The 26,759-nt window shown below is 41.3% G+C and overlaps 3 protein-coding genes across 3 annotated transcripts; 2 read left to right on the top strand and 1 right to left on the bottom strand.

Annotated features, from left to right (window-relative positions):
• Positions 1–47: 47 nt before the first annotated feature.
• TMEM43 (transmembrane protein 43) lies at positions 48–11,111 on the top strand. Its single transcript, XM_031607364.2, has 12 exons — positions 48–277; positions 900–1,049; positions 1,686–1,820; positions 1,943–2,037; positions 2,173–2,222; positions 3,903–3,972; positions 5,584–5,654; positions 5,813–5,934; positions 6,526–6,600; positions 6,676–6,777; positions 8,227–8,344; positions 9,271–11,111. The coding sequence occupies exons 1-12, from the start codon at positions 266–268 to the stop codon at positions 9,471–9,473; spliced, it is 1,203 nt and encodes a 400-aa protein (XP_031463224.1). The 5' UTR covers positions 48–265; the 3' UTR covers positions 9,474–11,111.
• A 1,097-nt stretch (positions 11,112–12,208) lies between these two features.
• Positions 12,209–23,329, bottom strand: XPC (XPC complex subunit, DNA damage recognition and repair factor). The gene is made up of 16 exons (XM_031607351.2): positions 23,211–23,329; positions 22,817–22,994; positions 21,780–21,901; positions 21,368–21,491; positions 21,189–21,273; positions 20,539–20,696; positions 20,210–20,330; positions 18,768–18,857; positions 17,381–18,316; positions 16,750–16,910; positions 16,426–16,507; positions 15,869–16,003; positions 15,233–15,402; positions 14,818–14,911; positions 14,183–14,272; positions 12,209–13,537 (listed from the first exon to the last, which is right to left on the bottom strand). Exons 1-16 carry the CDS (start codon positions 23,311–23,313, stop codon positions 13,331–13,333), a joined length of 2,856 nt encoding a protein of 951 aa, XP_031463211.2. The 5' UTR covers positions 23,314–23,329; the 3' UTR covers positions 12,209–13,330.
• On the top strand, positions 23,270–25,497 carry LSM3 (LSM3 homolog, U6 small nuclear RNA and mRNA degradation associated). The gene is made up of 4 exons (XM_031607338.2): positions 23,270–23,417; positions 23,680–23,790; positions 24,693–24,788; positions 25,112–25,497. The coding sequence occupies exons 1-4, from the start codon at positions 23,397–23,399 to the stop codon at positions 25,190–25,192; spliced, it is 309 nt and encodes a 102-aa protein (XP_031463198.1). The 5' UTR covers positions 23,270–23,396; the 3' UTR covers positions 25,193–25,497.
• The last annotated feature ends 1,262 nt before the right edge of the window (positions 25,498–26,759 follow it).

Raw genomic sequence — 26,759 nt, forward strand, 5'->3', positions numbered from 1 at the left:
CATCCGGAAGCGGACGCCCTGACCTCCTGCTCCCGCTGCCGCACGGCCTCTCCGAGGCGGGAAAGGAGCAGCCAATCCGGGCAGAGCGCGCCTCGTCGCCGGACTACACCTCCCGGCGTGCCTTGCGCGCGCCGCTTGAGAACTACGTGTCCCGGCGTGCACCGCGGCAGCGGCGGAGCGGGGAGAGCTTGAGGAGAGGCGGCTGTGGGTGTGGCAGGTAGTGAGCGGTTGTAGCCGGCGGACACTCCGGACTGCTGAAGCAAAGATGTCGAGGAATGTAAGTTAGAGCGCAGCGTGTGGCGGGCTGCCCGTTCCCGTTGTCCCGTTGCCTGAGGCGGGGTGCCCCGAGCGGCTGTCAGGTCCCGCGCGGCTCCTGCAGAGCGGCCTCACCTCCTGCCCTCGCTTGCCGTTACTGCTTGGCTGTCCGCAGAGCTCTGGTTCGCCTCACACCCTGTGGTGTTGGTTCTCTAACGTGGCAGCGCCCAGGGCAGCGGCGGTTTGTTCTGAGATCTCTTCTCGTACCCCGAGGTGCAGTTATTGTATGGTGTGCTGGCACTTGGAAATGAAACGTGTTATTTATAGCTATGCTGTAGCTGGTCTGGAATTTGGGAGTATTACTCAGTTTGTCACTGGGTGTGGATACCAAATAGAAAACGTAGAGACGGACTGAAAGACGTGTGAAGAGATGTGCTGAGCTGCTGTTATAGCTGTTGTTTTCCTCTGTTAAGGTTTATTTATCGACTGTATTTCTGATATCGGAATTGTGGCAAGGCATTTAATAAGTGCAGGGAGGTTTAGGCCCACTACAAGTGGTGCACTTTGGCAAAGGTAAAAAGTTTGTTCTGAAACACACTGTCCCCTTTAATACCAATGTTACATTTTTGGTTTATCTCCAACAGTTCTCTGATACAGGAAGCAAAAAAGAACATGTCAAAATCACAAGTGAGGCCAAGCCAGGGTTCCTGGAGAGGCTCAGCGAGACTTCTGGAGGCATGCTCATAGGACTTGGGACATTTCTTCTGTCCTTCTACCTTCTTTTTACCAATGAAGTAAGTGAAATACTATCGGTGTTTATACACAGCTATAAAATGGTAATGCCAAGGTGGCATTCAACTAGTTTTGCATGTATGGGGTCACAGAAATGGTCGTGCTGAAGTTTTATTACTTCATCAGTGGAAAGAGAGCAATGTGCCTGGAGAGGCTGATGCTTATGCTTGGGATGTAAGAATGAAATCACAGAACCTCAGATGTTTTTGCTGTGGAACAGCATGTGATAGAAACAGTGGCTGTGATGACAATTAAGATCCCAAACCTATGGGCTCCTGAGGAAACAGACTGTAGTGCTATTGAAAGAAGCTGAATGAGCCTGCCATGTTCAGTTCTTCTGTCTCTATCTTGAGATAACACAGAGAACTCATTTCTAGAGCTGTTAGAATTTTGCTAAAGGAATTCATATTCAGTGTTGCAAAAGTGAGGGTGTTAATTAATTTCATTGTTACTTTATTTTGGTTTTGGACTTGGAGGAGAGAGAATGGTGAACTGCAAGTGTGTTTTCAGATTATGCCTTGAAGAAAAACATCTGAGAAGTCCTTGGGGTCTGCAGACCACTTGTCTTCTACCATTTTCACAAGATAATGTCATGCCATTGATTCTCCACAACTTGTTCTTGCTTTCGTTGACTACAGGGACGAGCTTTGAGGACAGCTAAATCTCTTGATGAGGGACTTTCTCTTGTGATCCCTCTTGACAGCATTCACAGCGTGTCTCAACAGAACGAGGGGAGTCTGGTGCACTTATCTGGTGCTCTGAGCACAGCAAAGGTAAATAAAACTAGCATCTTGGATATGGGAGAATTTCAAGTTTGGAGGGATTGGAGAGTTGATATGGTCACAGATACCTCACTAATTCCTACTGACTTGTGTTTTCTTTATATTTCCAATAGCCTTTGTTTGATCCCAGCTATGGGCTGTCCGTCCAGGCTGTCAAGCTTAAGCGCAAAGTGGAAATGTACCAGTGGGTAGAATATGAAGATTCCAGGTGAGTGAAACAGATCTTTAAAGGTTGTTTACAGGAATGTTGTATTAACAGGGTCAATTGAAATGTGTGTATTCTGCATTGAGCTGGTGCTTGTGTGTGCTATTTTGCTTCTCACTTCACCCTTTTTCTTTGCAGGGAGTATGAAGAAAACGGTGAGATCAAGAAAGAGACAAAGTACTCATACAGTAAGTTGATCGACAGAAAATCCTTTAGTTTTTAAGCCTGTAACTTTGGGCTGTATATCTATCTTGATTTTGTTTTAAAATGTCTATTTTTTTGTTGGGAAAGAAAACTATATAAAGAAATAAGCAAAGATTCTGTTTGCTAAGCGAATGGCAGCGTGTTGAGAGTTTTAGTGTTCATGTGAGCTAATGAAAACCTGCACCTTCTGATGTGTGTTGTGGCATTTGGCAAATGCTTTTCTGGCAGGAGGAGAACTGGAAGGATAGTTCTAATCTACCTGATGGTGGAAAAATACTCTGAGTCACTGTATCTCTGGAGCTTATTCTCTGTGCTTCATTTACCACAGCAAAAGCCTAAGGACATGTATGTGGGTGTGCAGTGATTTCTGGGTGTGATCATAAGAATACTCCAGCTCAGTGAAGCATGAGACCCTGCAGCACAGAGATAGCTAAGGAGCAAAGCTAGTGGTGGGCGTGAGCTGTGAGGAACAGTCATTAAAGAAAAGAACCAAAAATGCTCTCAGAATTGATGGATTCTGTCCAGTTGAAGTTTGTATATTACCAGGTGTTGTAGGTTGGCCTTGACTGGCAGCCAAACAGCACACAGCTGGCAGCTCATTTCAACTGCAGAAGGACTGGAGGAGACAATAGGAAGAAGAACAAGAGCTTGTGAAGTCAGACAGGGAGGTCTCTTACCATCGTGGGCAAAACAAGCTTGTTTTGGGGAGAGTTAACAACATACTGTCAACAAAATTAAATACTTAATTAATGATTTGGGTAGTAGCAAAACACAGTTACTCCCACTGCTTCTAGGCTCAGATTCACTTCAGACTTCTCTGTCCTTGTTACTGCTTCAGGTTACACTTGGTGCCTTAAGTGAGGCAAGGAGCAGCGTGGGTGTGGGTTTACAGTCTGTCTGCTACTCTTTACTCCTCATGCTTCTTTCCTACTCCAGTGTGGGGAGGCCACAGATGCCACCCCTGCAGCCCTCCCCACAGGTACCAGAATCTTGACACATAAACCTGGTACACTAGAATATCCTTTACAATGATCCCCACTCTAGTGTTTAGCCAAACTCCCTTCCTTCCTCTCTTCTTCTCTATGGAAGCGTAGAGTGTTGTATTTAGTACAGAGACTGCTCAAAAAAAGGGACTCTAGTTTTGTAGGGGTTGCAAGAAACCTACTTATAGGTATAAGGTACTACTTATAAGGAATGTGTTCTGGGGGTGTGGAGAGGCTGCTGTGGCTTGAGTGAAGGCATTGCTATGCATCTGTGACAGTGGCATGTACAGGTATCTTCTCTGTTTTACTTGACTGCACTAAAATCTGCTAGTTCTAGCAGAAATCCCAGCTTTTCCTTGCTTGCTCCCAAAGTGAGAAGCTAGGAATTGAAGCCTGATCAGGGAAGGTGCCAACAGCAAGCTTCCCTCCATACAAAGCTGAGTTAGAATTTTTAAAGTCCTTTTTTTTTTTTTTTTTCCCCTAAGTCCTTCCATTTGTTGTTAATATATTGGGAGATCAGATTTAAGTATCATTATAGACTATCCCATTATGTACCTTGATGTAAAAAAAAAAAAAAAAAGGGTAATTTGGAACTGATCCATTGATTTAGAGGTGTCATAAGTAACTAGATCTGAGTGGCAGTTATTGCTCTCTTTTCAACCTTCATATCATTTTCCTTAGATACTGAATGGAAATCCGAAGTTGTGAACAGCAGGAATTTTGATCGAGAAATAGGACACAAAAATCCTAGGTAATTTACCACCTAGCACAGTCCCTCTAGATTCTGTCGATGTATCCAATTGATGATGAGAACTCAATGATAAATCTTCATGTCATAGTAAAGTAGATGGAAACTCTGTCTTTTTGTAGTTGGGAGAAATTAGGTTTAGACAGCAGTTCAAAGCTGCCTAATGGAGCCAGAATCCAATATTCCTGATGGAATGCTGCTCGTTAGTTATGGCTTACATCAGGTTGCTATTTTACTGCTGAACCATGTCGATTGCATATGGGAGAACTGAATGGATTTCTTTTTGACTTTGTCTGCTTCTAGTTCTTCTATTAAAAAGAGTGAGAATAGCAAGCATCCCACAAGCTTGCCATGCTGCTCTTTTAAGCTAGCACGTATGAACTTAGGTTTATTTATAGCAATTGCCCACATATAATCAGTTTTGTATTTCTCTCAGCTGCAGCATTTTAATTATGCTACAGTGTGCCATTTTTAGCATTAAGTTTTAGCTTGCTTACCATTCTCACAGTACATGTTTGGTTCCTTAGGATGCAGGATACCACTTGTCAAAAAAAACCCAAACAGGACTTAAATGAAACTTAGAACTCCAGCTAATGTCCAGAACTTTATTTTGGTACTGTGAGCTAATCTGAATAAACCCGTTATTTGGAAGTTTTACCTTGAGAAGAAAAGTGAAGACCTGTATTTTTAGTTATAGATCCCAAGTAACATAGAGCTGTTAAGATGAGAGGATGCAAAAAGGATGCACAGATGGCAAACCTTGTCTCTCTTCTCCAAACACATTTTTTTTGCTAATGAAATTTTTCTCCAAGCCTTCTCCAGTAAATCCAAATTTATACTTGAATGTAGGGAATATTTTTTTATTAGTACTATTGCAATACATCATTAAAAAGTGCCACATCTAAGTGCAGTTCCACTAATTATAGTGATACAAACCTAAGAGTCTAACTGTGGTGGACCCTGCCTGAAACAGAACTGCATATGCAGACATGCTGAACTTTAGAACTCATACATAGCATTAATGAGACTATTTTAAGTGTGTGCTGCACATCTTCTTCCTTCTGCCCATCCGTCTAATCTGTTTATGTGACTTAGACAATTTTGAATATAAAATCTGTTATTTACTGCCAAGGACAATCCAGTAGGACTGCTTATGAAAATGAAGTCAAGTCTGTAAGGAAAGGAATCCAGAATTGGGAAGTTAGTTTCATGGCCACAATGTAGAGGTATCCTTATTTGGATATGGTTTATGATCTAGATTTCTTTAGCAGATAAGTTAAATATTGCAAGTATTCATCTGGGAATGCGATTAATTCATTGTCACTCAAAAAACATAGGGTCAGTACAGAAAAAGCTAGTGAATTCCTAGGGTGTGAATCGAAAGTTAGCCTGGGTGATGAGATAGTCATATCTTGACCTAACTTATTTCAATGGTTCCAACACTATAAAGTCAGGATGCAATTTCTTGATACGTTTGTTCTCACATTCATTTAGTTCTTTGAGTTTAATCCTGATGTTTGACACAGTACCTTTTATGTGCTTTATATTAAATACTGTAAAGCAGTTGTTTGATCATAAGCACAGAACTAATCAGGAGCTCTTTCTGTTCCCCAGTGCGATGGCTGTGGAGTCCTTTACTGCTGTTTCTCCTAATGTCCAGGTTGGCAGCTTTGTCCTTTCCAAAGGTAAGAATTGCTTTGTGCTGACTTTGCGTTGTTTGTTCCAATAGCTGCAAACTTCACTTATTTCTACAGTGGTGATTGTTACAAGTGATAATCGGGAAGCCAGCCTACAGATTGGCTGTTAAACACCAGACCTGAGCATGGCTCTTTGTTCTGCTTAGGTCTTGTGGATAAGATTGATGACTTCAAGCAGCTCAGCTTGGCACACCTTGAGGATCCACATGCTGATGTTACCCGCGGAGGAGATTATTTTTACCACAGCGAGAACCCCAGGCGTCCAGAAGTAAGATGAGAAAGATAAAACCAAAGCAGCAATTACTATTGTGTGAAAAAAGAGTGCTGGGGTATGTCCCATTTCTTTTTAAACATGTAGAAATTGGAGTGCAGAGCATCGCCAGGACAGAACTATTAGTATGAGTGACTTCCTTGCAGGAAGCTTCTGATCCTGCTTGCATCTTCATTTTCTGTGTGGTTTTTTTTTGTTTGTTTGTCATGTTTTTAGATGGAACAACATTGGATGATGTTGGGAGATGGTTTCTACTTCTGCATTACTGAGTACAAAGTTTGTTGCCAGTTAGTGCTGCCTGCCCTTCTTTGCCAAAAAATGAAATTGCAAGGGATGAACGTGGGATCTATTTGATGTTAATGTGTTCCAGCACCTAAATCAGAGAGGATATTGCAAAGAAACATTCCAGCTGTCTTGTTTTGGCTATCAACTAGGCCCCAAAAAAATGCAGGCTGGCAGTCTTACATGGTATCCTTTGGCTTGCCATGAATGCTTAAGAAAAGTGATGATACAAAGAGTGTTTTCTTTCCTGTGATGCTCCTTTGTAAAGAAAACTCTGTTGATTTCCAATATTATCCTTACTTGTAGGTGGGAGACCTTCGTGTCTCATTCTTCTACGCTGGTCTAAGTGGACATGACCCCCACCTGGGCTCACCTGATAAGGTAGATCTTCAGCTACTTGTGTTATCCAAGTTCTGTCCCCAACTCAATAACCAGTAACATTCTTTCCCTTCCAAGGTGACTGTTATTGCTCGGCAGAAAGGTGATCAACTCGTTCCATATCACACCAAGTCTGGAGATGTTCTCCAGATGCTCTACTCTGGGGATCTCTCTGTCGAGGTAAGGTATCACATTCTATCAGTAAAAGGTTGAAATTGCAGATGGTAATGCAGAAGCAGCAGGGAAATAAGCTTTAATTCTCCTTCAGGTCTGTTACAGAGGAGGAGATGTAAACTTTGGCTTTTGTCTGTGCTATGTCTAGGTCAAAGCATTATAGCCTGTGTTTTTCTTCCCAGTCTCTGCATGTTTTTGTATTGCTACAAAATGCTGTACTTCACTGTTAGCAGTATTTAATTTGACTATAGTTACTTCTGTTCTTTCTTCCCTTTTTAGAAGTAGCTATGGTTAAAGTAACTCTATTAAAAAAATAAGTCAGCTTGTGTTTCTGCTATTGAACATCATTTGCTCTAAGAACTGTTCCTGTGCCTTCTCATTTTGGTTTGATTTGATTTTTGGTAGCTTTCAACTTGCTCACACACACAGACACATGCTTTTGAAAAGGTTATACATGAAAACAGTAAAAATCAGGCTTTAATTAAACAAATTGTAGGAGCTATCATCTCTTCAGCCTCTCTTAACAGGGAGTTTAGGCTTGTTTGAAATGTTTATTGCTACTCTGACTGAGAAAGAACCTTCAGGCAGTGCGTAATGTTCCAATAAATCCTGCATGCTCAGGCAATTTGGTGATTCATTGACTCCTTCTAGTAGGTTGATTTCCATTAATGATTCCTTTGTGCCCTGCTGTAGAAGTCCCAGGTGTCAGGAATGTACAGTATCTGCCAAAAGCAGACAAAAAGGCTTTATTTTTTTTCCGAGTTGAAAGGGAGCAGCAGTAGAATCAGCTCTCTGCTGTGAGCTCTGAACCTTCATTAATTACAATTTAATTTCATTGGAAATGAACTAAAAATGAATAAATTATAGAGTCCTTAGGCATACAAGTTGTCAATCAGTCATTTCTGTATCTTTCCCGTGGGTGTTTTATTATTTCTTGGCCACCTTCATGTGTATTTTTTATATAGGAAGAGGGGCATTCTTGCAAATAGGTGCTTTAAGTTGGTGAAATATACACATGCCATTTTGTCTTTGCTTTCCTGCACACTGCTTGTTTTCTTACATGCACCTTTCCTTCAGCCATCAGTGAATCTTGTTGCCTTTTCTGTTTTGCTGCAAAGTAATAAAATCAGGTGTTTCTTTCATGTTACGTGTACTTACTGCTGTCTTATTTTCCACAATAATGAGCACTGAAACCTATGCTTTCTGCTGTGATTGCAGAGAGTGCCTGAGGGTGCGTGTTTTGCTATCTTAATTTAGACAAATGCAGGTTTCCTTTGTGCTGCACTTTGAAATCTTGTGTAGTGTGCTTGGATATTGATGTAAAAAAGGCCCTGAGGAATGAGCTGCAATGTATCTTCTACTGTTGGCTCTGACTTGCTTTCATAATGTACTGGAAAGAGATGGATCTCACGAGAACTTAAGTATCATTATGTGCACCCTGTTACTTGTTTTCAGGAGGTGTTTCAGAAGGAGCATGAGAGTAACACCATGAAGACCTGGGCCCTCCGTGCAGCAGGCTGGCTGACAATGTTTGTAGGCATCAGCCTAATGACCCGGATTGTTTACACTTTGGGTAGGTTGGTGACAGAAAGCTAAAATGATTTAGAAATAGGATCCTAATCTGTACAGTGTCCTATATTGCTTACATGCAAAATGAATTTATTTGGAGGTCAGGAGGAATCTTGTTTCTTTGATCTTTGGTTGGATTCAGTCTGAAAGTTACTATAAAAATGGTAGGTAAACAGCAGCTCAGCACCATATGGCTGCTTTGTGAAGATAAACAACCACTTACCTCTCTGCCAGTCACCGAAGCTCCCAGCCCAGTGCTACCCAAAATTAGAAGCCAGAGCACAAGTTGGGCTGGTTCCTTCAAGTCTTGCTCTAGCTTCTGCAGTCCACCCACTTTCTACACACATATACAAGTGGTCTCCCCTCAGCAGATCTTAATTAGTAGTTACATAATAACTTGCCTTTGTATTCTGTGGTACTGTGAGCACTGCAAAGAAAGTTTTGGTTTTTCTCTTTGATTTAGAGGAATGCTGGAATAAAAGCTTATAGGAAAGTAGGATGATGCCTCAAACTTTGAATATCAAAGCTATCAGTTTCTTTGGTATTCTGTGCACTGTTTTTTTATTGTTATCTGTATTTAGGCAACTGCAAGATCTATTATTGCCAGAAATTGCTTTTAGCCTGCAAATATTCATTGCCGTTAATTTGTTCCATAGCTGCAAGACTAATAGTCTCATAAGCTTTGGATAAGACTTCAGACTTAATTTTGCATGACTTCCTGTCTGAAAATATGAGGATGCTATTGTCTTAGATGTTCAGATGTTACTTATTTATCAAATGCCTTGAGGATGCTCTCCTGAAATCCCTTATCCAGTGCCCTACTTGAGTCTGCCTTTTGATTGCAATAGTTTATTCAAATCCTTGGCATAAGCAAGGAGTCCTTGTAAATGACAATCAACTATTTTATCCCTTGTTTAATTCTTTCTGCAGTGGACTGGTTTCCTGTTGTTCGAGATCTGGTTAACATCGGATTGAAAGCTTTTGCCTTTTGTGTGGCCAGCTCACTCTCACTTCTGACTATCTCCATTGGCTGGCTCTTCTACCGCCCTGTCTGGGCTTTGCTGATTGGATTGCTCTCTGTAGTTCCAATTGTGGTCGCAAAATCCCGTGTTCCACCAAAGAAACATCAGTGAGAAAGAGGTACTCGGGTTCTGCACTATATCCTGGTTAGAAGCTTTTTAAGTGCATTTCTGTTCTGGTTACATTGTTTACGGTACATTGTGCTTCAGCAGTGTGAGTCCAGATTTAGAGAGGGGTTTGAGTGTGACTGTTGATAAATGTGTTGTCTGTGAAAAAGATTACTGTAGAATGCTGCTTGTAGAAATTCACTGACACTGACTTCAGGAAAAAATAACAAAAACATTGGGGAGCATCTGTATCCATTGTAAGTCAGTGTAAAAGTAGCATTTATCTTTCACCTCTTACTAATTCACCCTGATTTGAGAACATTGGCAGGTGGGGCACCTCATGTATTATGGACAAAGTGCCAGCTTCAACGCATGGACTGATGTGAAATCCTTGGGAAATATGTGTGTTTACCTGCCTCTGACAGTCTCTCCTGCTACTTTTTCTCACTTGTACAATCATGTATACTACGTTGGCTGAAATATTTCAAAGTGTTTCCATTGTTAAAGGAAAAACCAACTTTTGATACAATACTTCAGTAACGTGGATGCCTTTGAGCTGAGGATTTTGAAAATAACTTGGAATCTCAAGTGGCCAGGTTAGCAGTGCTCTGAGGCAGGGAAGATATGTCAGAAAGCAATGACTTTCCTCAACTTCTAAAAAGGTCTCTGAAGCTGTTCTTGGTTAAGCACCCAAAATGGTGGAGTTCTATAAAAACACTGAATTGCCCTTATTTAAGGAGATACTCAGAGGTCACTCGCCTTTAATTTTAAAAATAAAACCTGCTGCCTTGAAGTACAATTGATTAACTTCTATATCTGAATACATATTCTTTAAAATATTTGGTGTTTTGCTGTATGTAGTTTGTTTTTTGATTTTTGCTTAGTAACAACGATGAAAATTTTCCATGAAATTAAATAATGAACACATTTTTGCCTGATTAGATTTCACAGACATAGTAGCTTGAATGTTGAGCTTTAAATCATGTTAATACAGCTTCCTGTAGTGTTGCAATGACTCAAGCTTACAGGTTTCTGCTGTAAATAGCTCTTGAGTTGAGGTGATCTTGTAGTGTTCTGAAGTCTCTCTAGATAGCTAGTTTGGCTTCCAGATGTGCCCTACCTACACGTTTTTCCTTCTGTAAGTACAGATAATTCAGTACAAAAATAATGTCTTCAGTGAATACACTTTTTGAAGCAGAATTACAACTGTATTCCCCGTACCAAAGGAAATTTGCTTCTATGTATGTTCAAGTTAATGTTTCCTAAAAATGTTACTGCATTAGTGGTCAGGTTTATAAATCATAAACATTCTGAGATGTAGTAATTTATATTATTAACTTTAATTACCTTTAATTCTTTTCATTCTTGTGATCTCATGTTTTCAATTTCACCATTTCTGCTGGTGAAAGCAGCAGTAGCAAGTGAAAGGCAGGGCATGAAGCTGATCTGGGTTAGAGACCTCAGGCAGTCTCTATCTGCTGCTCTGTTTCTCCATGCACTCCACTGGTGAGAAAAACAAGTTTTGAACAGCTGTTCTACCAATGATGCAGGAAAATAACCAGCATTACCATATTGGAGATGAAGGTGCAATTTTCTACAGAAGCGCTGAGCTTTTTTATATTTAATAAAATACAATTTTCAGAAGGTTGGTCTGAAGGCTTCTTTTTCATTACCTTTGAGCACTGCATATTTCATGTCCAGGAACAACATGGAGGAACTCTGGATGAACAAGTTTTCCACTGTTTGTGGAGGCAAATGTGCAGTTGGGTTCTGTATAACCTGTAACTTCACAGCTGTTATCCGGTCCATATGCTTGATGAGAAGGCTGATTCCAGCCTACCAGTGGTGTTTTTACTCCTCTTCTTTGCTCTTACTACTTAAGAAATAGTACCTTCCTTGCCTCTCAGATGATAGGATCATCTGAGAAGTATGGTCATTGGACTTGACTGGAATCAACTATTATTTTTTTTTTAAGAGAGAGTGGAGGCTTACTTATGCATTCAGCAGTTTAGAACATTTTCATCTTATATGCTCATCTGCACACAGAAACATGCAAAACTGAAGAACTTAATGTTTCCCAGGGTAGGTATCCAGGTGGAGCAAAAGCTCTCTTTCATTGCATGTACACAAATATTTCTATCAAAACAACTGAAGCAGTATTTTTCTTGCCTGCTTACCACAATCTGACAGAATGTATCTGCCTGTCAATAGCTGTTCCTTTCTGCTTTACTCTCCCTTAAACTATATCTACTCATCTTTTGCACGCTTAGTTTGCGAGAGCTGCCTGAACTCATAACTTCGTGCATCTAAGTACAGTAAGTTAGGAAGTGCTGAGTCACAGCTGAGTGGAACAGCTGCTACCAGCTCCCTTTTGAAGCAAATGAAACAATAAAGATGCCAGCTGGACTTGGATCCTTGCAAAGTATTCATAGTGTATCCTGTGTAACTGTGTGACCATTGACACAGAAGGAACTCTCTCCTCTCTAGTCCACTGAAGTTTTACCACTTGATGTGAGATTTTTTTTTCCTTGAAGTCTTCAGTGCAATCATACCTACCCACCAAACTCAATGTTTTTGTTTTAGAAGTCAGTGATACAAACTCAAAAAGATGACCCTTAACATTAATTCTGCAGTATGCTGGGACCTGATTCGTGATTTCTAGAAATAGCACTCTTATAATGCTTAGTTGTAAGAGAGAATCCTTATAGGTAAACTGAGCTGCTGCCAGAAGAGACGAGTGATAGCATTAATTAGTTTATTTTGTTCTACAAATACAGTACAAAAATATGTATTTTTTTTAAGATAGGCTATATATGCAAGAAAATGGCTTTCATTTAACTTTCTCTGTAACAGTATTCAGCAACAAGTAGACTGGATTCACCTCTATTTTTAAAGAGAGGGTGTAATTTCTTTTTAAAAATACAGCAAAAGACAAAACAGTATTTCTGTTGCAAAACTGCCTGTATAGACTTAACATTCATCTCCTAACAGTTTTTAGTTGTTTAGGTACTGGATAACATTTACAAAAGCTGAGTTTCACTGACTTTCACTTCTAACAGTAACACGTGGCCCAGATCTACGTGTTTGGTTCCAGAATAAAACTAAGTAGTCTTGATAAAACAAAACTGAAACAAATGTGTATATTTTTGATTGAGTTAAGATGACATATTTAATCTTAAGTTTGCAATGAAGACAGGGCTTCTTGTTCCTAGTGCACGAGATATCTGAAAGTAAAGGAAGACTGTAGACTGAAAAGCCACAGTTGAGTTTTCACAAAAGGCACATGTATTCTTTAGAAAGGAAGTTTGCAGGTTCATCCAAGTCTTGATTGCAGGCTGCACTCCACACGAGGTACTGCCCCTCTCTGTGATGCTGAGACTAGAACTCTACTCACTACTGATTTGGATAAGGTATGATTAAAACACCAAAGAGGATGTAGTAGTCTGTTGACTAGCTTACCACAGACTGTTAAATAGCAGCTGCATACTTCAGTTCTGGGCAATCAGGAAAAAAAAATGGTGAGGAGAAAATTGGGAAGAAGCAGTACTAATGGAAGTAGTGCCTCAGAATGCATTTGTTACAGTGTTGAGTGATACAGAGGAGCGCAAAAAAGCCCAGCTGTGTACAGGTGGTGATCTTGGAAAGTACGGCTGCACATCTGCTTCTCCTAAGTTCAAGGATAAACAGATGAATTTTAATTACCCACAACAGCAGAAGAGATTCTTGGTGCTGAATTGGGTTGATTCCCTGATAGCTCTGAAATGCAAATGAACAGAAGACTAAGTCTTTAACTGGCATAGGATACTTTTGTTGTGACAGTTCTGTTCTTGCATTGGGAAAGAGCAAAGAAATGCTTGTACTTATCACAGTTTCTCAAAAGGAAACAACTGTGCTGCTTCTTCCTTCTTTTCTCGCTTGCTTTTTCTGGTTGTCTTCTCTTTCTGCATCTCTGCCTGGCGATTTCGGGGCCAAGAAATTTCCACATCTCCTCCTGCAGTCCCTGAATTTGGGCCTTCTTCATCAGAGGAGAATCCTGCTCCTTTCTCTGTCTCAGGTGCTGATGGCTCAGCCTGGGGAAAAAAAAAACAAAAACCAGGCATGAAAATGGAAAATAATCCTTTCTAAAAAGGCTCATTTTCTATCACGGTGACTCTTAGTGACATTCCAGAAGTTGGATGCTCTGGTTTGGGCTTCTCGCCCAAAGCAGTGCATTTCTATTTCTGGATGTCAAGCACTCTTTCAACAACAAGCTAAGTATTTTTGATCAGAGATGAGTAAAAATAAACTAGCTTTAAAAAGATCATGCTCCTCGCCTTTCTAAGTAAGAAAAAGATTAAGAACTAAACCATCTGATTTCATAAGAAAAGAAAAAAAGTAGCCCACTGACCTTCCTAGCTATATACTTGGCTTGGAGGAAAAGATCCAGGAAGGGAGATATGTCAAAATAGAAGAGCAGTATACAAACAATGATGCTTTGGCAAACACTAGTCTCCTCTTAAGCAATAATTAATCTTTCACGGACATGACTGTGTTGGTTTTCTGGTGTAAGCTTTTTTTAGTTGCTAGTCAAACATTAAGAGGAAAGAGAAAACTTCAGAATGTCATTGCTTAAAAAAAAAAGTCTGTGCTCCTCTGGTAGACAATAACACATTGGAAATACTAGAAAAAAATCTCTTGATACAGAAAATGAAAGCACTAACAGAGATGCAGAATACCTTGATGGAGTAGCGTTGCTTCAGTCTCTCTCTAATGAGAAGTCCTTTAGTTAGCAACTTCCAGTTTCCCAGAGCTCTTTTCTCACGCTTCTGTTTGTTATCATTGAAAAGAAAAAAAAAATACTATTTTAAGTTCCAATGTATTAACACTCACAGAAGATAGAAGTTTAAAGACTTTAAAATGGAATTGAAAAGAAAAAAAGAACCACAACACCACGCACCACCAACTTAAACGTGTCACATTAAAAGATTATAGGCTGGAAGGATTCTTAGGAATAAAGTGTATTGGTGACAACGTATCTGCTAAATATATGAATTACTGTCCTTTCTGATGTGTGTACTGACTGTAAATTACATTGGAGCCTCCCTCAGAAGTTTAACCTCATACATGTATGCTTTACTTTTGTTTCTCAGCAGCTATGGAAAGCTATTCCAAAGTACACTCTATGTCAGAGATTGCTGAACACTTGTTTGCACTGCAGTGCTAAAAGAAAACCCCAAATGAAGCATTCGGGAAATGCAATTTGCCTCTCTCTTCACAGAGCTCTGTCTGTTACATATACAGCCTACCTTTGATTGTTTACAGCTTAAACTGAATTAAGCAGTAATAAGGTGCCTGCAAAAATAATTCTCACCTCCTTCTCCTTCTTTTCTATTTCTGCTTGTTCATTCTCCCAGGCAGCAATGAGCACTTCTTTATATTCTTCACAGACAACATAGCCATCAGTACTAGGAAGGAAAACAGAATCCCCTGTCAGCTACTAGAAGAAAAAAGAAAGGGATCAAATGCCTGACCCCACCAAGCCAAAAGCTGCTGACAGAACGGGCTAGTTGTCTAGTAGGGTGTAAATGTGTAATTTATCACCTATTCCACCCCCCTCCCTGAAGTGCAGACCCTATGAGTGTATAAGGTCACTTCTGCATGCCAGGGCCATTGACTCTACTACCACAGGTAGCACAAAAGAGAAGGATGTGTCCTCCATGGCACAGAGTATACAACTTCTGCATAACATCAACATTCACTGCCTTAAATAAAGCACCTTTACATACACTGCATGTGAGTAGCCACCATGGAAGTCAAATCCAGTGACCGCTTGAGCACAGTCAATGTCCAACTTCCGTGCCAATCTGTTCAGGTTGGGGAGCCTAAGCTGCACACAACCAACAGGTAACATAGAGGGCAGGAAGAGATAGACGTTTCCATATTCATTCCGAGGAACCTGGTATAGCAAAATGAAAGAGAAATGATGACACTCCTGCCTTCCGGAGAGAGGCAAAAATCTCTGCTTCAATTCAAGGTCTCTCCGCTCTTTCTGACCTGCTGCATTCTACTCTGGTATTCCATTAGTATTCATATGACAAGGCACAGGCTAAATTTTAACTGCGTGGTTGTCTCCTAATTATGTTCTCTGACCTGGCCTCGTTACTCTGGCTGTAATGCTGAGAACTAGCAAAACAAAGAGGAAGTTGGAAATTACATAGATTAGAAAATTGGACTTAGGAATAAAAGGCATCGATGAAATTTTCACCGTTCCCTCCTGGGTTTATTTACCTCAGAACTCTTAAGCCTGAATCCAGATATTATTAACTGATCTCACCTTTGAAACGTGCAATTCTCAAAAAATAAAGCCCACAGCTTCCTAAGAAACAGTTCCTTTAACACCAGCCCTCTGCTTTCCTGGCTACCTTTCCATCCACTGCTATGGGTGGCTGATACTCCTCTGTCTGCCAGCGACCGAACAGCGCCAGGTCCGCTTTGTCCCGGTTTGCAGGCTCTGCAAGGCGTGCCTTCCTCGCCTGATTGGAGTAGCCCTTCACCATCTGTGCAAATACAATGATCAAACTTGTAACAGCACAGAAACAAGCTGTTAGGGATTTCAGACTTTCCCAGGATAGCAAAAGAGAAGACTATGGAAAATAAATAATGCCTACTTCCTGTCTTCAGTATTTGTCTCTCATAAATGATAACCCACCGCTATTGTGCACTAGGGAGCTAGATTCTCAAGTTAAATGAAAGTCATAGGATGCCTTTGAAGAAGATGAAAAGAGTGTAGTTCTACAAGATACCCTTGAGGTACAGGCACAGTGGGTGAATGGAATCACAACACAGATACCACATGCAAGCAAGAAACCCACATCTACTAACAGAAAGAAGACAATTAAAAAAAAAAAAAACAACGCACAAAGCTAAGCTTGAACTTCAGAGAGCAGACGTTGCACAGAAGGAAGCCAAACCCTCTTACTTTGTAAGGCACTTCTCCAATCCTCACGACTCGAGCCTGCTTAAGCCAAGTGTCCTTGGAGTGGAGTGTGTGTACACAGTCTCTAATAAGACCAAAAAAAGCAAAGACTAGCATCAGAGACTTCCAAACCATTATTTACATGCTAGGAATGGTTAAAAAAAAAAGTGTACCTAAGTGGTATGCAAATTCTGTCTGAGTAGCTAAATGTCTCATGCTGTCTGTGCATGTGGCCTGTGTCTACTGAAAATACCACTGTGGTCAACACACAAACTAGCTCTAATTTGTTACAAAGATCACAGACACACAGTGATGTGCACTACTCACCTCGAGTAAACAGCCTCTCCCCTGCAGTACCCTAGGATAGCAGCTGACTCAGGATAGATGGCCTGATATTTCAAAAGATGCCTCTTCAGTGCATACAAAGGGTGGTTTTTGTACTCTCCAATTGCTGTTGGTAGAGGCTGATCTTGAAGCTTAACCTGAAACTGTAGAAATGATGCAAAAAGAGAGTTATTTCACAACTACCTTGCACTAGCCTTTTCAGAAATTATGAATGATCATAGTGTGGATTAATGGGAAAAAATATTAGGAAAATAAGATGAACCAAGGGACCAAAGCATTCTTGTTGCAAACAGTTAGCTGTGCACCCACATCTCTATATCTTAAAGAATCTGTCCAAGAGTAACACCAGGCTGTACAGAAACCATGTCACTACATTTCCAACATGGGCTGCCCAATGCTTTTGCTGTCTAGATTTCTCTAAACAGCCTCCATTTGATTATTACTTTAATCTTATCATTGCATGCTTCCTTTAAAACTTGCTCATTCTGAATATTTCAAGCTCAAATACAAATCTCCTTCGTCATGAAACCATTCCTAATGATTTTTGCCTGAATGGGAATCCAGGGACTGGACCTACGCTATTAAATGTCCCATATAACTTATTATCATTTACCTCTGTTTCCTCCTTCTTGTCTCTGTCTGCAAAGGGACTCTTATATGGCTGCAGTGTGTCTTCCCACCACTCAGGGTCCACACGTTTCTTCCTTGTTGTGGTCATCCACACTGGGTCATATCTTTGTGTCACATCCTTGACGCTCCCATCATTGTCAAATCCCACAATGTAGGAAAGTGGCTTTGTGGCATATGTGAAGCACTGCTGGGGCTGGCCAACAATGCCATGAACACAGTCTACACACACCCACCTGTCCTCACGTTCAAGGAAAACCTCTAGCCACTGGTCTGTGCCAACCACTTTCTGTACCATCTGCTGCCCATCATCCTCATCACTAGAAATTATTTTGTTTCTCTTTCTCTGTGCATGAGGCGAGGTTGGAGCTGTGCTTTTTGCTGTTCTTGGCTCAACTCCCACAGAATTTCTGGAGAGCCTTGATTCTGAAGTCTCACTTTTGGGGCTCTTTATAGTCATTACCTTTGATTTCTGGGCACCTCGTGAGCTTCTCCACTTTTTAGAGACAGTTTCAAAGTCCTCATCAGAGATATCACTTTCCTCTCCTGAAATCTCAAAGTCAGAAGCACTGCCCTCATCACTTCCACTCTCTTCTTTGTAACACACTTTGGAGGCCACTCGTCTCCGCCGATTGTTCTTGGGTCTGACCGGCACATCTTTTTCCCCTAAACCACTGTTCTCATTTCTAGTTTCCTTCTGTTCCTTGTTGCCTGTTGTCAATTTTGACTTGTGTGTCCTTTTGGTCTGAGCACTTTTTGTTTTCTTTGACTCCTCATTGTCTTCTTCACTCCCTGATGATTTCTCATCCCGTTTGGCCTTTTTGCAGGGGCATTTTTTTGCCACAACTTTGGGTGTTGTGCCTGAGCTCTCCTGCCCCTCAGAAGTACTGCTGAGCGACTGCTTCTTGGATGTGCTTTTTTCCTGCAAAGAAAGAGGCTAGGTTACTTTTACCATGACTAAGAATACAAAAAAAAAAAAAAAAAAAAAAAAAAAAAGAGTGAGGTCACCATAAGGTAAATACAGACCAAAGGCTGGCCAGAAACACGGTCAATCTGCCTATCTTAGGGACTTGAAAACTTCAGGCAAATGACTGAAGGAAGATGTACCCCAGAAGTATTTGCTGTGAAAGTTTCAAAGAAATTTAAAATCACTAAAGCATGAGAAATCTTTGCTTAAACATACACAATAGGAGGTGGTTTGTTTTAAAAAACAGGAAACCTAAGGATTTGCATCTGCTGCAATACAGACAAAAAACACTGTCGTAACACTGCTTCATGCAGTGATTCACCTCAAGTTACAACAGCCAGAAAGCTCTGTTGCTCCTTTTGGGGAGCAACCAATTAGGGAATTTTACACACCAAACAAAAACTACCTTTGCCTTCGTCTCCTTCAGAGGAATGGGCTGTAAGGACAGCACGAGGCGACACAGCAGCTGCAACGCCCTAAGAATAATTAAAAATATCTGCAAAAGATAAAATAAACCATGTTTCAAACTTTTTTTTTTTTTTTTAAGGTATATGAAAAAACAACTTGAAACTCTTTCACATCCTTTGTTCTGTCAGAAACCATTTTCATTCCTGTCTTTTACCAGTGCTGTAGACACTGGCACAGATGTGCAGCCCAGCTATAGCATCAAAGCACTGTACTGCCTTCTCTGGCTCTTATTTATGTTACAACAGTGACAGAGCTCCTGCTGTTAACTCACAGAAGAAGAGCCAAAGCCTGAAGAGGCTAAATGATCCACCCCGATGGAGGAGGCAGTAAGTCACCCAAATCCCATCTATCCTCCACCTGCCTCCCATTCTTGAAGCAAATTGAGGACGATGTCTTTAAATCCTCCCTCCCAAAGGTAGCCAAGGCCAAATATATACCATCAACTGAACCCAGAAGAAACACCAGCTATTCAGAGAAAGTCATTACAGTCCCAGCTGGGTGGCTAATAGCTGAGAACTGCCACCCGCTCTCCTGCATGGACTCAAAAGAAGCTGCCATTATTAAGTGTCTAAGCAAGGCTTGCTTTGTCTTTACCCCCTACCACAGAAAGTCTCATTTTGTATTTACACAGCATGGTTGCAAAGACATCACAAGAACCACTTCCTGCTCTGCAGCACAAAGCTGCAACATCCCACTACATCAGCAACAGGGCACAGCTGCAAGCCATGCACCTGCAAAGCAGCAGCTCTTTCAAATGTCCTGTCAATTTTATCTCCTGTTTCTCCTTCCCTTGATTGTTTTACCAAAATCTCTGCACAACTTGAAGCAACTGACTCCACTTCTTGTCTTAATTTGGTTCCACAACAAAATGAGAGCTTAAGCGTTTTCTTTGCAAACCTTGGCCTCAAGATGCTCTAAATCAGAATTAAATCCTGTTGGTCTTCAGTGGTGACTCCGATAATAACCTACTACCAACCTTCTAACTCAAAGATCTGTGAAGAGTTTTTCTGGCTGCAAGTAAATCCAAGAATTTTCTTACTCAAATTAGTACTACAGAGAAACCTATAAACTGGTTTTCCTTGACCTACACTGCTAAAAGCATACTTATAAACAAGTAGTTCTATGCACTATGCAAAGCCATCCACGGAAGAAGATAAACCATGCAGTGGTACCAACAAGAAGTACAGGCTTCAGTTTTAGTACAGTTCAAACTGAAGAATCGCAGAAGGATTCCAGATAAAAATACAAAACTAAGAAAAAAACAAGGAATCACCTAACTCACCAACCTGTTTCTCCACATTAATTCCTCAAACACCTCTTTGTTCACAATGATCTAGCATCCAAATCCAGCAACCAACCCTGCACTTCCCAGTCACTTACATGAACCAACTCTTCATCATCTCGTGCAGCATAGATGGCAAAGCGCCTCTCCAAGGTCGACTGAAGGGGCTCTCCTTTTTCAGTGGAAAGTTCATCATTGACAGTGAAGGTTCCAACAAACCTGAAATGTGAGATACCTATTTATTGTCTACGGTTGTGAATGTACTCTTAAAATACACAGTTCATCCTTTCCTTCTTTACAAAAAAACAGTCTTGTGTTTAAAATAAAAAAAAAAAAAACAGTGAAGAATTGTAATTACATGTACCCCTGTCCCTGAACCCTGGCTCTATATTCTATGTGATAGTAGGACTAGGAGAGAGTATATTACCATTTCACCAAGTTGGAAATGTAGAGAAGGTCCACTTGGCCTGCAGGAACTTTTGTGAAGTGTATGGGGATGATGGATAGACCAATGGCATGAAGATCTGGCTGGCTGCAGATCCTGTTCCTATAGAAACCATTTGCTAATAAACACAAGAGGTGAACCTGAGAGAAAAAAGTTTCTATAGTGAGTTCACAAGAGATGTTCTTTGCTGGAACTACTGTCCATGGTGATGACCAGGATGCCTCTAATGCTCCTTTTGACAGAGACAGGCAACAATGAAACCTCCCAAGGACAAAAAGGGTGGGCAGAGGACTGACCAGTGTCCCAAGGCAGTAAAGCCTTGCAGTACCTGTCAGTGTCTCCTGTTCTACATCTGACTGACAGTTTAACTCAAGTAGAACAAGCAGATGCACACAGCAGAGAAATATATACCCTACTTGAGTCTGCTTTCATTTAGAAGTTTACTAATTCAGTGACTGACGTTTCAAAGTTATAGTTGAGGAGAAGGCCAATGAGCACCTGTCAGGAATACAGCCTTTTTATTTGTTCACTTCTAGCCATGGCCCCAAATTATTTTATTCAAAAACTACTTTCTTTTTCATTACATGTGAGTTCAGAAATCTCAAGCATAATTTTTAATTTGGGACCAATACCTTATGTGTGTCCTCACGAACTTCCTTAGTGAAACGTTTAATCATTCTCCGAACGTAAGTCTCAAACTCAGCTTTCCTTTTCTCTCTGCATAAGATTAGAAAATAAAAGGATATTATGGTTTCTTGTGTATCTGCCTTCCTAGATTCCTGAGCTGCTCTCTACTGCCTTCCGTTTTTACCTTCTCTCTCTTCTCTTAAGTTGTTCTGGGGTTTCAATCTCTATCTCAACAGGATTGCTTGGCAGCACCACTGCTGGAAGAACAGCATCTTCTTCTAACTTATCTATGACAGGCTCCTGGAGTTCTGGGAAGAAAACAGAGTATTACTAGATAATATGTGAACAATGAATAATGTGGCAACAAATAGTCAAATTCAAAGCACTACCTTTAAGGCAGTAGTTGTATGTTTCTTTCCTGCTTTGGAACTATTCCAAAGTATTGTGAGATAAGAGCTTTTAATACAGATATGCATGTGAAGCATACTCCTAGGTACACGAAGTATACAAAATGAGGAATGGCTCAAAAAGCAAATTAGAAAAGGACCTATTGCATACCAGGATATTTACAACTTAAATAGACATGCAGTTGTTACCCTCCACGTCCTCCCATTCGTCTTCACTTTCATCATCATCGGTACTGTCTTTATCCATCTCTTTTTTAATAGGAGATTCTCTCTTCAATTTTATCTCCTTCTGAGGGGCCTTCACTGAGTCACTATTAAAATTACAAAAATGGTTTTAGCAGCAGGAAGTGCAGGAGCTTGTTCATTTAAAAATGGAAGAGAAAGAAAACAAAAATGAGGAAATAAATGAAATATCATCTCTGCATCAGTAACAACAGATGCAAAGGTTTTAAGTATTTGACAACTGAACCATGTGTGTCTGTAAAGTGAGCAATCTTAGCTACGAATAACTGCAGAATAACTGCTGAGCAACAGTGTTTCAGTGCAAACACAGGTCCTGGCTCTAACACTGTTTGAATGAAGATGACTGAACGAAAAAAAAGTGACCCATCTTTCCTAACAGCCTGTATGAATGAGTTCATTCAATCATTTGTCTTTACTGAGACTTCACAGTGTACTGGATTGGAAATGCTCGCGTTTCACCACGCAAACACCCAATGATTTGGTTGGCCAATGAAATGATACCTATCAGTTTCATTCTTCTCATTAATACATTCCCCATAGAAATCTCCACAGGAAGACCATACACCTCATGGCAATGTTTCTATTCATGCTAGATGCCATAAAACCTCCCTAGTTTTATGTAAAAATAAATGAAATACTACCTTGCAATTACGACACCGATTTGAAAAGGCTCAGATATTTGCTTCCCATGCAGATTGCCTCCCTGAGACCGATCCTGCATCAGTGAGCAGTACTTCTGTACAGCTGTGTGTCACAGACAAACTAAAGCAGCAGTACTTCTGTACAGCTGTGTGTCACAAACTAAAGCAGCAGTACTTCTGTACAGCTGTGTGTCACAGACAAACTGAAGCAGCCTGCCAGCTTAACACAACCCCTCACATGAACACCTGCAGTAATGGGCCCCACACAACAACCACGACATCCAACCCACAATGAGGTACAGCGAGCACGTAGCCATCATGACGAACAGCAGGTGAGCTCACCTGCACGTCTGCTCTTTGCGACGAGTCCTTTTATTTTCAGGGCTTTTCTCATTTTCTTTTGCTCGCCGTTTTTGTTTTGAAGGCTTATCTGCTGACTTGGCAACTCCAGCATCACCGCTGTCCTCTTTCTTCCTACCGGCTCTGCTCTTTACGCTGGGTTTTTCCTCTACAAAATCACCTGCATCGGAAAGAAAGAAGTTTTCTGGAGGACGCGATCTCACGCCTACGGATCCCCGCGGCGATACCTCCGCAGGCTGCAGCAGAGCTGCGCAGCAACGCAGCCGCCTCCAGCCGTGGCCGGGCGGAACGGCGCCGTCCGTCACCGGGGGCTGCCGAGCTCCGCGCTGACTGACACCCCCACCCGAGGGGCAGAAGCCTGGCGTCCCGCGCTCACCCTCTTCGCGTTCCTCCTCGCCGTCCCGCCGCGCTCCCGCCCCCCCCGGCCGCCTTTTGCCGGCAGGCTCCCGCACGACGGACGCCTTGCGCTTCCTCGCCATAGCGGCGAGCAGCCCCGCCCCCTCGGAGGGGAAGAGGCCGGGCCATAAAGTCTCGCGAGAGAGCGCGGGAAGCGGTTTGAAAGATGGCGGACGAGGTGGATCAGGTGAGCGGATTCGCGCTTCTCTCCGGGCGAACGGCGCCGCTGCGGCCGGCCCGGCAGCGCGGTGAGGCGGCGGGGGCCTGAGGAGAGGGAGGGCGGGCTGCTGCCGCGTCCGCGTGCCTTTGATCTGCAGTGCGGGCTGTCTGCTTCTGTGTGGATACCGGGAGTTGTAGGAGCGTTTCAGAACGCCCGCGACATGGGCAGTGAAGGGGTTGGTGGGCCGCTCCTGTGTGAGTAACTCCGACTGTTCCGGTTTTGTTTTCAGCAACAAACAACAAATACCGTCGAGGAGCCCCTCGATCTCATCAGGCTCAGTCTGGATGAGCGGATCTACGTGAAGATGAGGAATGACAGAGAGCTCAGAGGCAGGCTGCACGTGAGTACCGATGTCAGGATGCTGCCCTGTTATTGCAGCCATCTGCTGTGCTCAGCAGCAGCGCTTGGTTTGTGCAGTGCTCTGCCAGAGGTTCTGAAGGTGCATTTTGGTTTTCCTTGTCTTCTAAATGATTCCAAGTGATTTGTTCCTCTGGTTTTGGCTTCTGTTTCCATGCCTGTGAAATAAACAATAGTGCTGCAGGCATCCTCTTGTAAAGGACTCTCAGCTCTGTTAAGAGGGAATGTGTTTATCAAACAGCTGCCTTGTAGGGCAGACCCAGTGACTCTGTGCTCTGTACTTAACTGGGTTCTCTCCAAACTTCATTTGTTTTGTGTTTCCTTTTGAGAGTGATGTGTCTCCTAGTGACACAAACTCTTGTTTGTCATCCTTCTGGACTATGGTACTGTGCTGAGGAAGAGAACCAGTTTCCCATGTGTTAACTGGGCCTCAGATTCATTTAGGAACACAAAGGTGAGGACAGATCTGTGTTGCGCTGGCATAATTCCTAAATTCCTTTTGTAGGGTGCTTGGAACATGTGCTTAATTAAAATTTTTGTACTGTTGTTTGAGTTACAGCTTTCATAGCTCTAAACAATCAATCCCAGAAATCTGGGCTGATAGCAAAGAACATGTAGTTGGATTAATACTAATGACAAGAATGAGAGTTTGTGCACGTGCTTCAGAAGGAGAGTTTCAGTGAAAATAAAAGCCTCCCTTATGCTGTGGAGTGCTGTACTGTCTGTCGGCCCTTATAGCTGAACTTACAGCTGATATATCATGCTCACACGTGATACGTTTTGGCCCAAATCAGATTAAAATAATTTTGAGTGTTTTGCTAAAATTATGGTTTTAATGAGTTTGTGCTTGAATTTTGGAAGAAGTAATGAACTTTGTTCCTACAGGCGTATGATCAGCACTTAAATATGATTCTGGGTGATGTGGAAGAAACTGTAACAACAATAGAGATTGATGAAGAAACATATGAAGAGATTTATAAAGTAAGGACTTCAGTGTCTTTATCTCCATAGAAAACTTCTCTCAAGCTAGATTGTCATGTAATTAAAATAATGTATTGATAACTGCACCTTTTGGGCTAAGATCTAGCAGATGTTTCAGGCAAATTGTTATGAAAGCATAAAGGACATCCAGGTGCTTGTTGATTTTGATATCTTCAGCAGAACAGGAAGTTGCATGTTTGACCTTATGTTTGTTGGAAGATGCTTCCGGTGTTTTGTTAGGATTGAATTTTGTCATGTGCTTAGCAGATGTGTTCTGTATACTGCTCTTTTGTAAATGTAATCTTTTCTTTGCTTCTTCATAGTCTACCAAAAGGAATATTCCGATGCTCTTTGTCAGAGGTGACGGCGTTGTGCTTGTAGCTCCCCCACTGAGGGTTGGCTGAAGCAACCAAGGATTGAACCTTCTTGGAAGGTTTTAGGCTCTTGGACGATTTGTTTTGATCATGTCTCAAAATTGTGTACACACTTTTATAGAATGTTTTTGCCTGTTCTTTGTGGAAGAGGAATGAGTTTTTCTTGCACATGTCAACTGAAGCAGTGTAAGAACAACCTCATTTGCCCTGAATTAATGTAATTGCTGTAAATGAGCTGTGTGTGACATAAGTAAAAGAACCCTGTATTTTTCAATCTTGGGAATAGCAGTGTCTTTTTTTGTTTTAAATAAATTTGGTTTATCTTTCAGATTTGATGTGGTGTTATGTTTTTGTTGAAAAGGCAATTTTAATGAACTTCTATAGTGCTAATGCTATATTAAGTTGTGATTTGTGGCTTCACTTCCTGAGAAAGCAGTGACTTGTGTTCTGATTTTTGTCCTTACTAAAGTTTTGCAGATTTATGTTTTGGAGGAGGGCAACACTATGTCAGTCTATGGTGCATTGATTTATGGCTTTTCTGGTGGTAAAATTCTGTAAACGGATCCTTGTAGGAGGGAAACTGTGTGTGTCCTACTTAAAATACATAAAGAGAATAGAATTCTTACAGCATTTTCAGATACTTCTATTGCAGCTTTGTTAGCAGAGCGATGCTTAGCAATACCACAAGTAGGAAACAGATTGAGTTGCCCGTTGTATGTATTCATTTGCCACCATTTGTAGCTGGTTTCAGCTCTTGAACACATTAAATTCTGTAGAATGCCAAAGATGCTTCCTGGTTATTAGTGGGTGCACAAGAACCCTGCACACTGCTTTTTTTTTTTTAATATGTTGTTTCTCAGACCTTCCCTATTTGCACTTAATTCTCATGTGGAGGGAAAAATGGCTTGAATGTTTTACTTGTGTGGAATGGCTATGGATTGTCTTACAAGTATGTTTGCAAGGCATGCTATAGCCATAGGTCCACTCAGGGGCATTTCTTGACATACCTTGATGCACGGCTTTATGAACTTGCCTAAGTTCTTAGACATGTTCTGTACAATCATCAAAAGCAGCTTCCTTTGACACTGTCCTACAGTTAAAAATTTTCCTATCCTACAATGTCTAACCTGTGGCAAGGGTGAGAAATGCAAGGTGGTAAACTTTTTTAAAGTAATAACTTATTTTGGCAAAAAAATAGATACCCTTCAAACTTGAAGGTATTTGTCATATTCCCTGAAATGAGTAGGGACTTCAAGGAAAAAAAAAAAAAACCCACAAAAAAACCTCTGGCCTCTAGGTGTCCTTTGTTCTCACAAGTGCCCTCTAGCATTGGGATAGCTCATAGGAGTAATATCTGAACCTGAAACTGAAGCTATTGCTGATAATTAGTGTTAATAGCACTAACAGCACAAATGCATTTTATCGCATGCATATTCCTTGCACTGCATTCTAGAAAGTTAGAATGCATGCAAGAGTTTGTAACCTTAAAGCTGTTCATGAGGCTATTTTCATATATAGGGTTATGTAGTGTTTTGTGTGCAAAAGAAATTATCTGTACAACTTAAAACTGCTATTATTTGAATGAAGAGCGGGTTTG

The sequence above is a fragment of the Phasianus colchicus genome, chromosome 11 (assembly GCF_987193195.1).
Source record: "Phasianus colchicus chromosome 11, bPhaCol1.hap1.1, whole genome shotgun sequence".
Lineage (NCBI taxonomy): Eukaryota > Metazoa > Chordata > Aves > Galliformes > Phasianidae > Phasianus > Phasianus colchicus.

What these genes read in the sequence shown, in the direction of transcription:
- XPC (XM_031607351.2), bottom strand. Translation starts at nt 23,313, where the DNA reads ATGGCGAGGAAGCGCAAGGCGTCCGTCGTGCGGGAGCCTGCCGGCAAA. An exon ending in TGAAGGAGACGAAGGCAAAG is followed by an intron (nt 18,317 to 18,767) that starts GTAGTTTTTGTT and finishes CTTTCTTTGCAG; the next exon opens with GAAAAAAGCACATCCAAGAA. An exon ending in CCATAGCAGTGGATGGAAAG is followed by an intron (nt 15,403 to 15,868) that starts GTAGCCAGGAAA and finishes TTGCTATACCAG; the next exon opens with GTTCCTCGGAATGAATATGG.
- LSM3 (XM_031607338.2), top strand. Translation starts at nt 23,397, where the DNA reads ATGGCGGACGAGGTGGATCAG. An exon ending in AGCTCAGAGGCAGGCTGCAC is followed by an intron (nt 23,791 to 24,692) that starts GTGAGTACCGAT and finishes TTGTTCCTACAG; the next exon opens with GCGTATGATCAGCACTTAAA. An exon ending in CATATGAAGAGATTTATAAA is followed by an intron (nt 24,789 to 25,111) that starts GTAAGGACTTCA and finishes GCTTCTTCATAG; the next exon opens with TCTACCAAAAGGAATATTCC.
- TMEM43 (XM_031607364.2), top strand. An exon ending in CTGGGGATCTCTCTGTCGAG is followed by an intron (nt 6,778 to 8,226) that starts GTAAGGTATCAC and finishes ACTTGTTTTCAG; the next exon opens with GAGGTGTTTCAGAAGGAGCA. An exon ending in CCGGATTGTTTACACTTTGG is followed by an intron (nt 8,345 to 9,270) that starts GTAGGTTGGTGA and finishes TTCTTTCTGCAG; the next exon opens with TGGACTGGTTTCCTGTTGTT.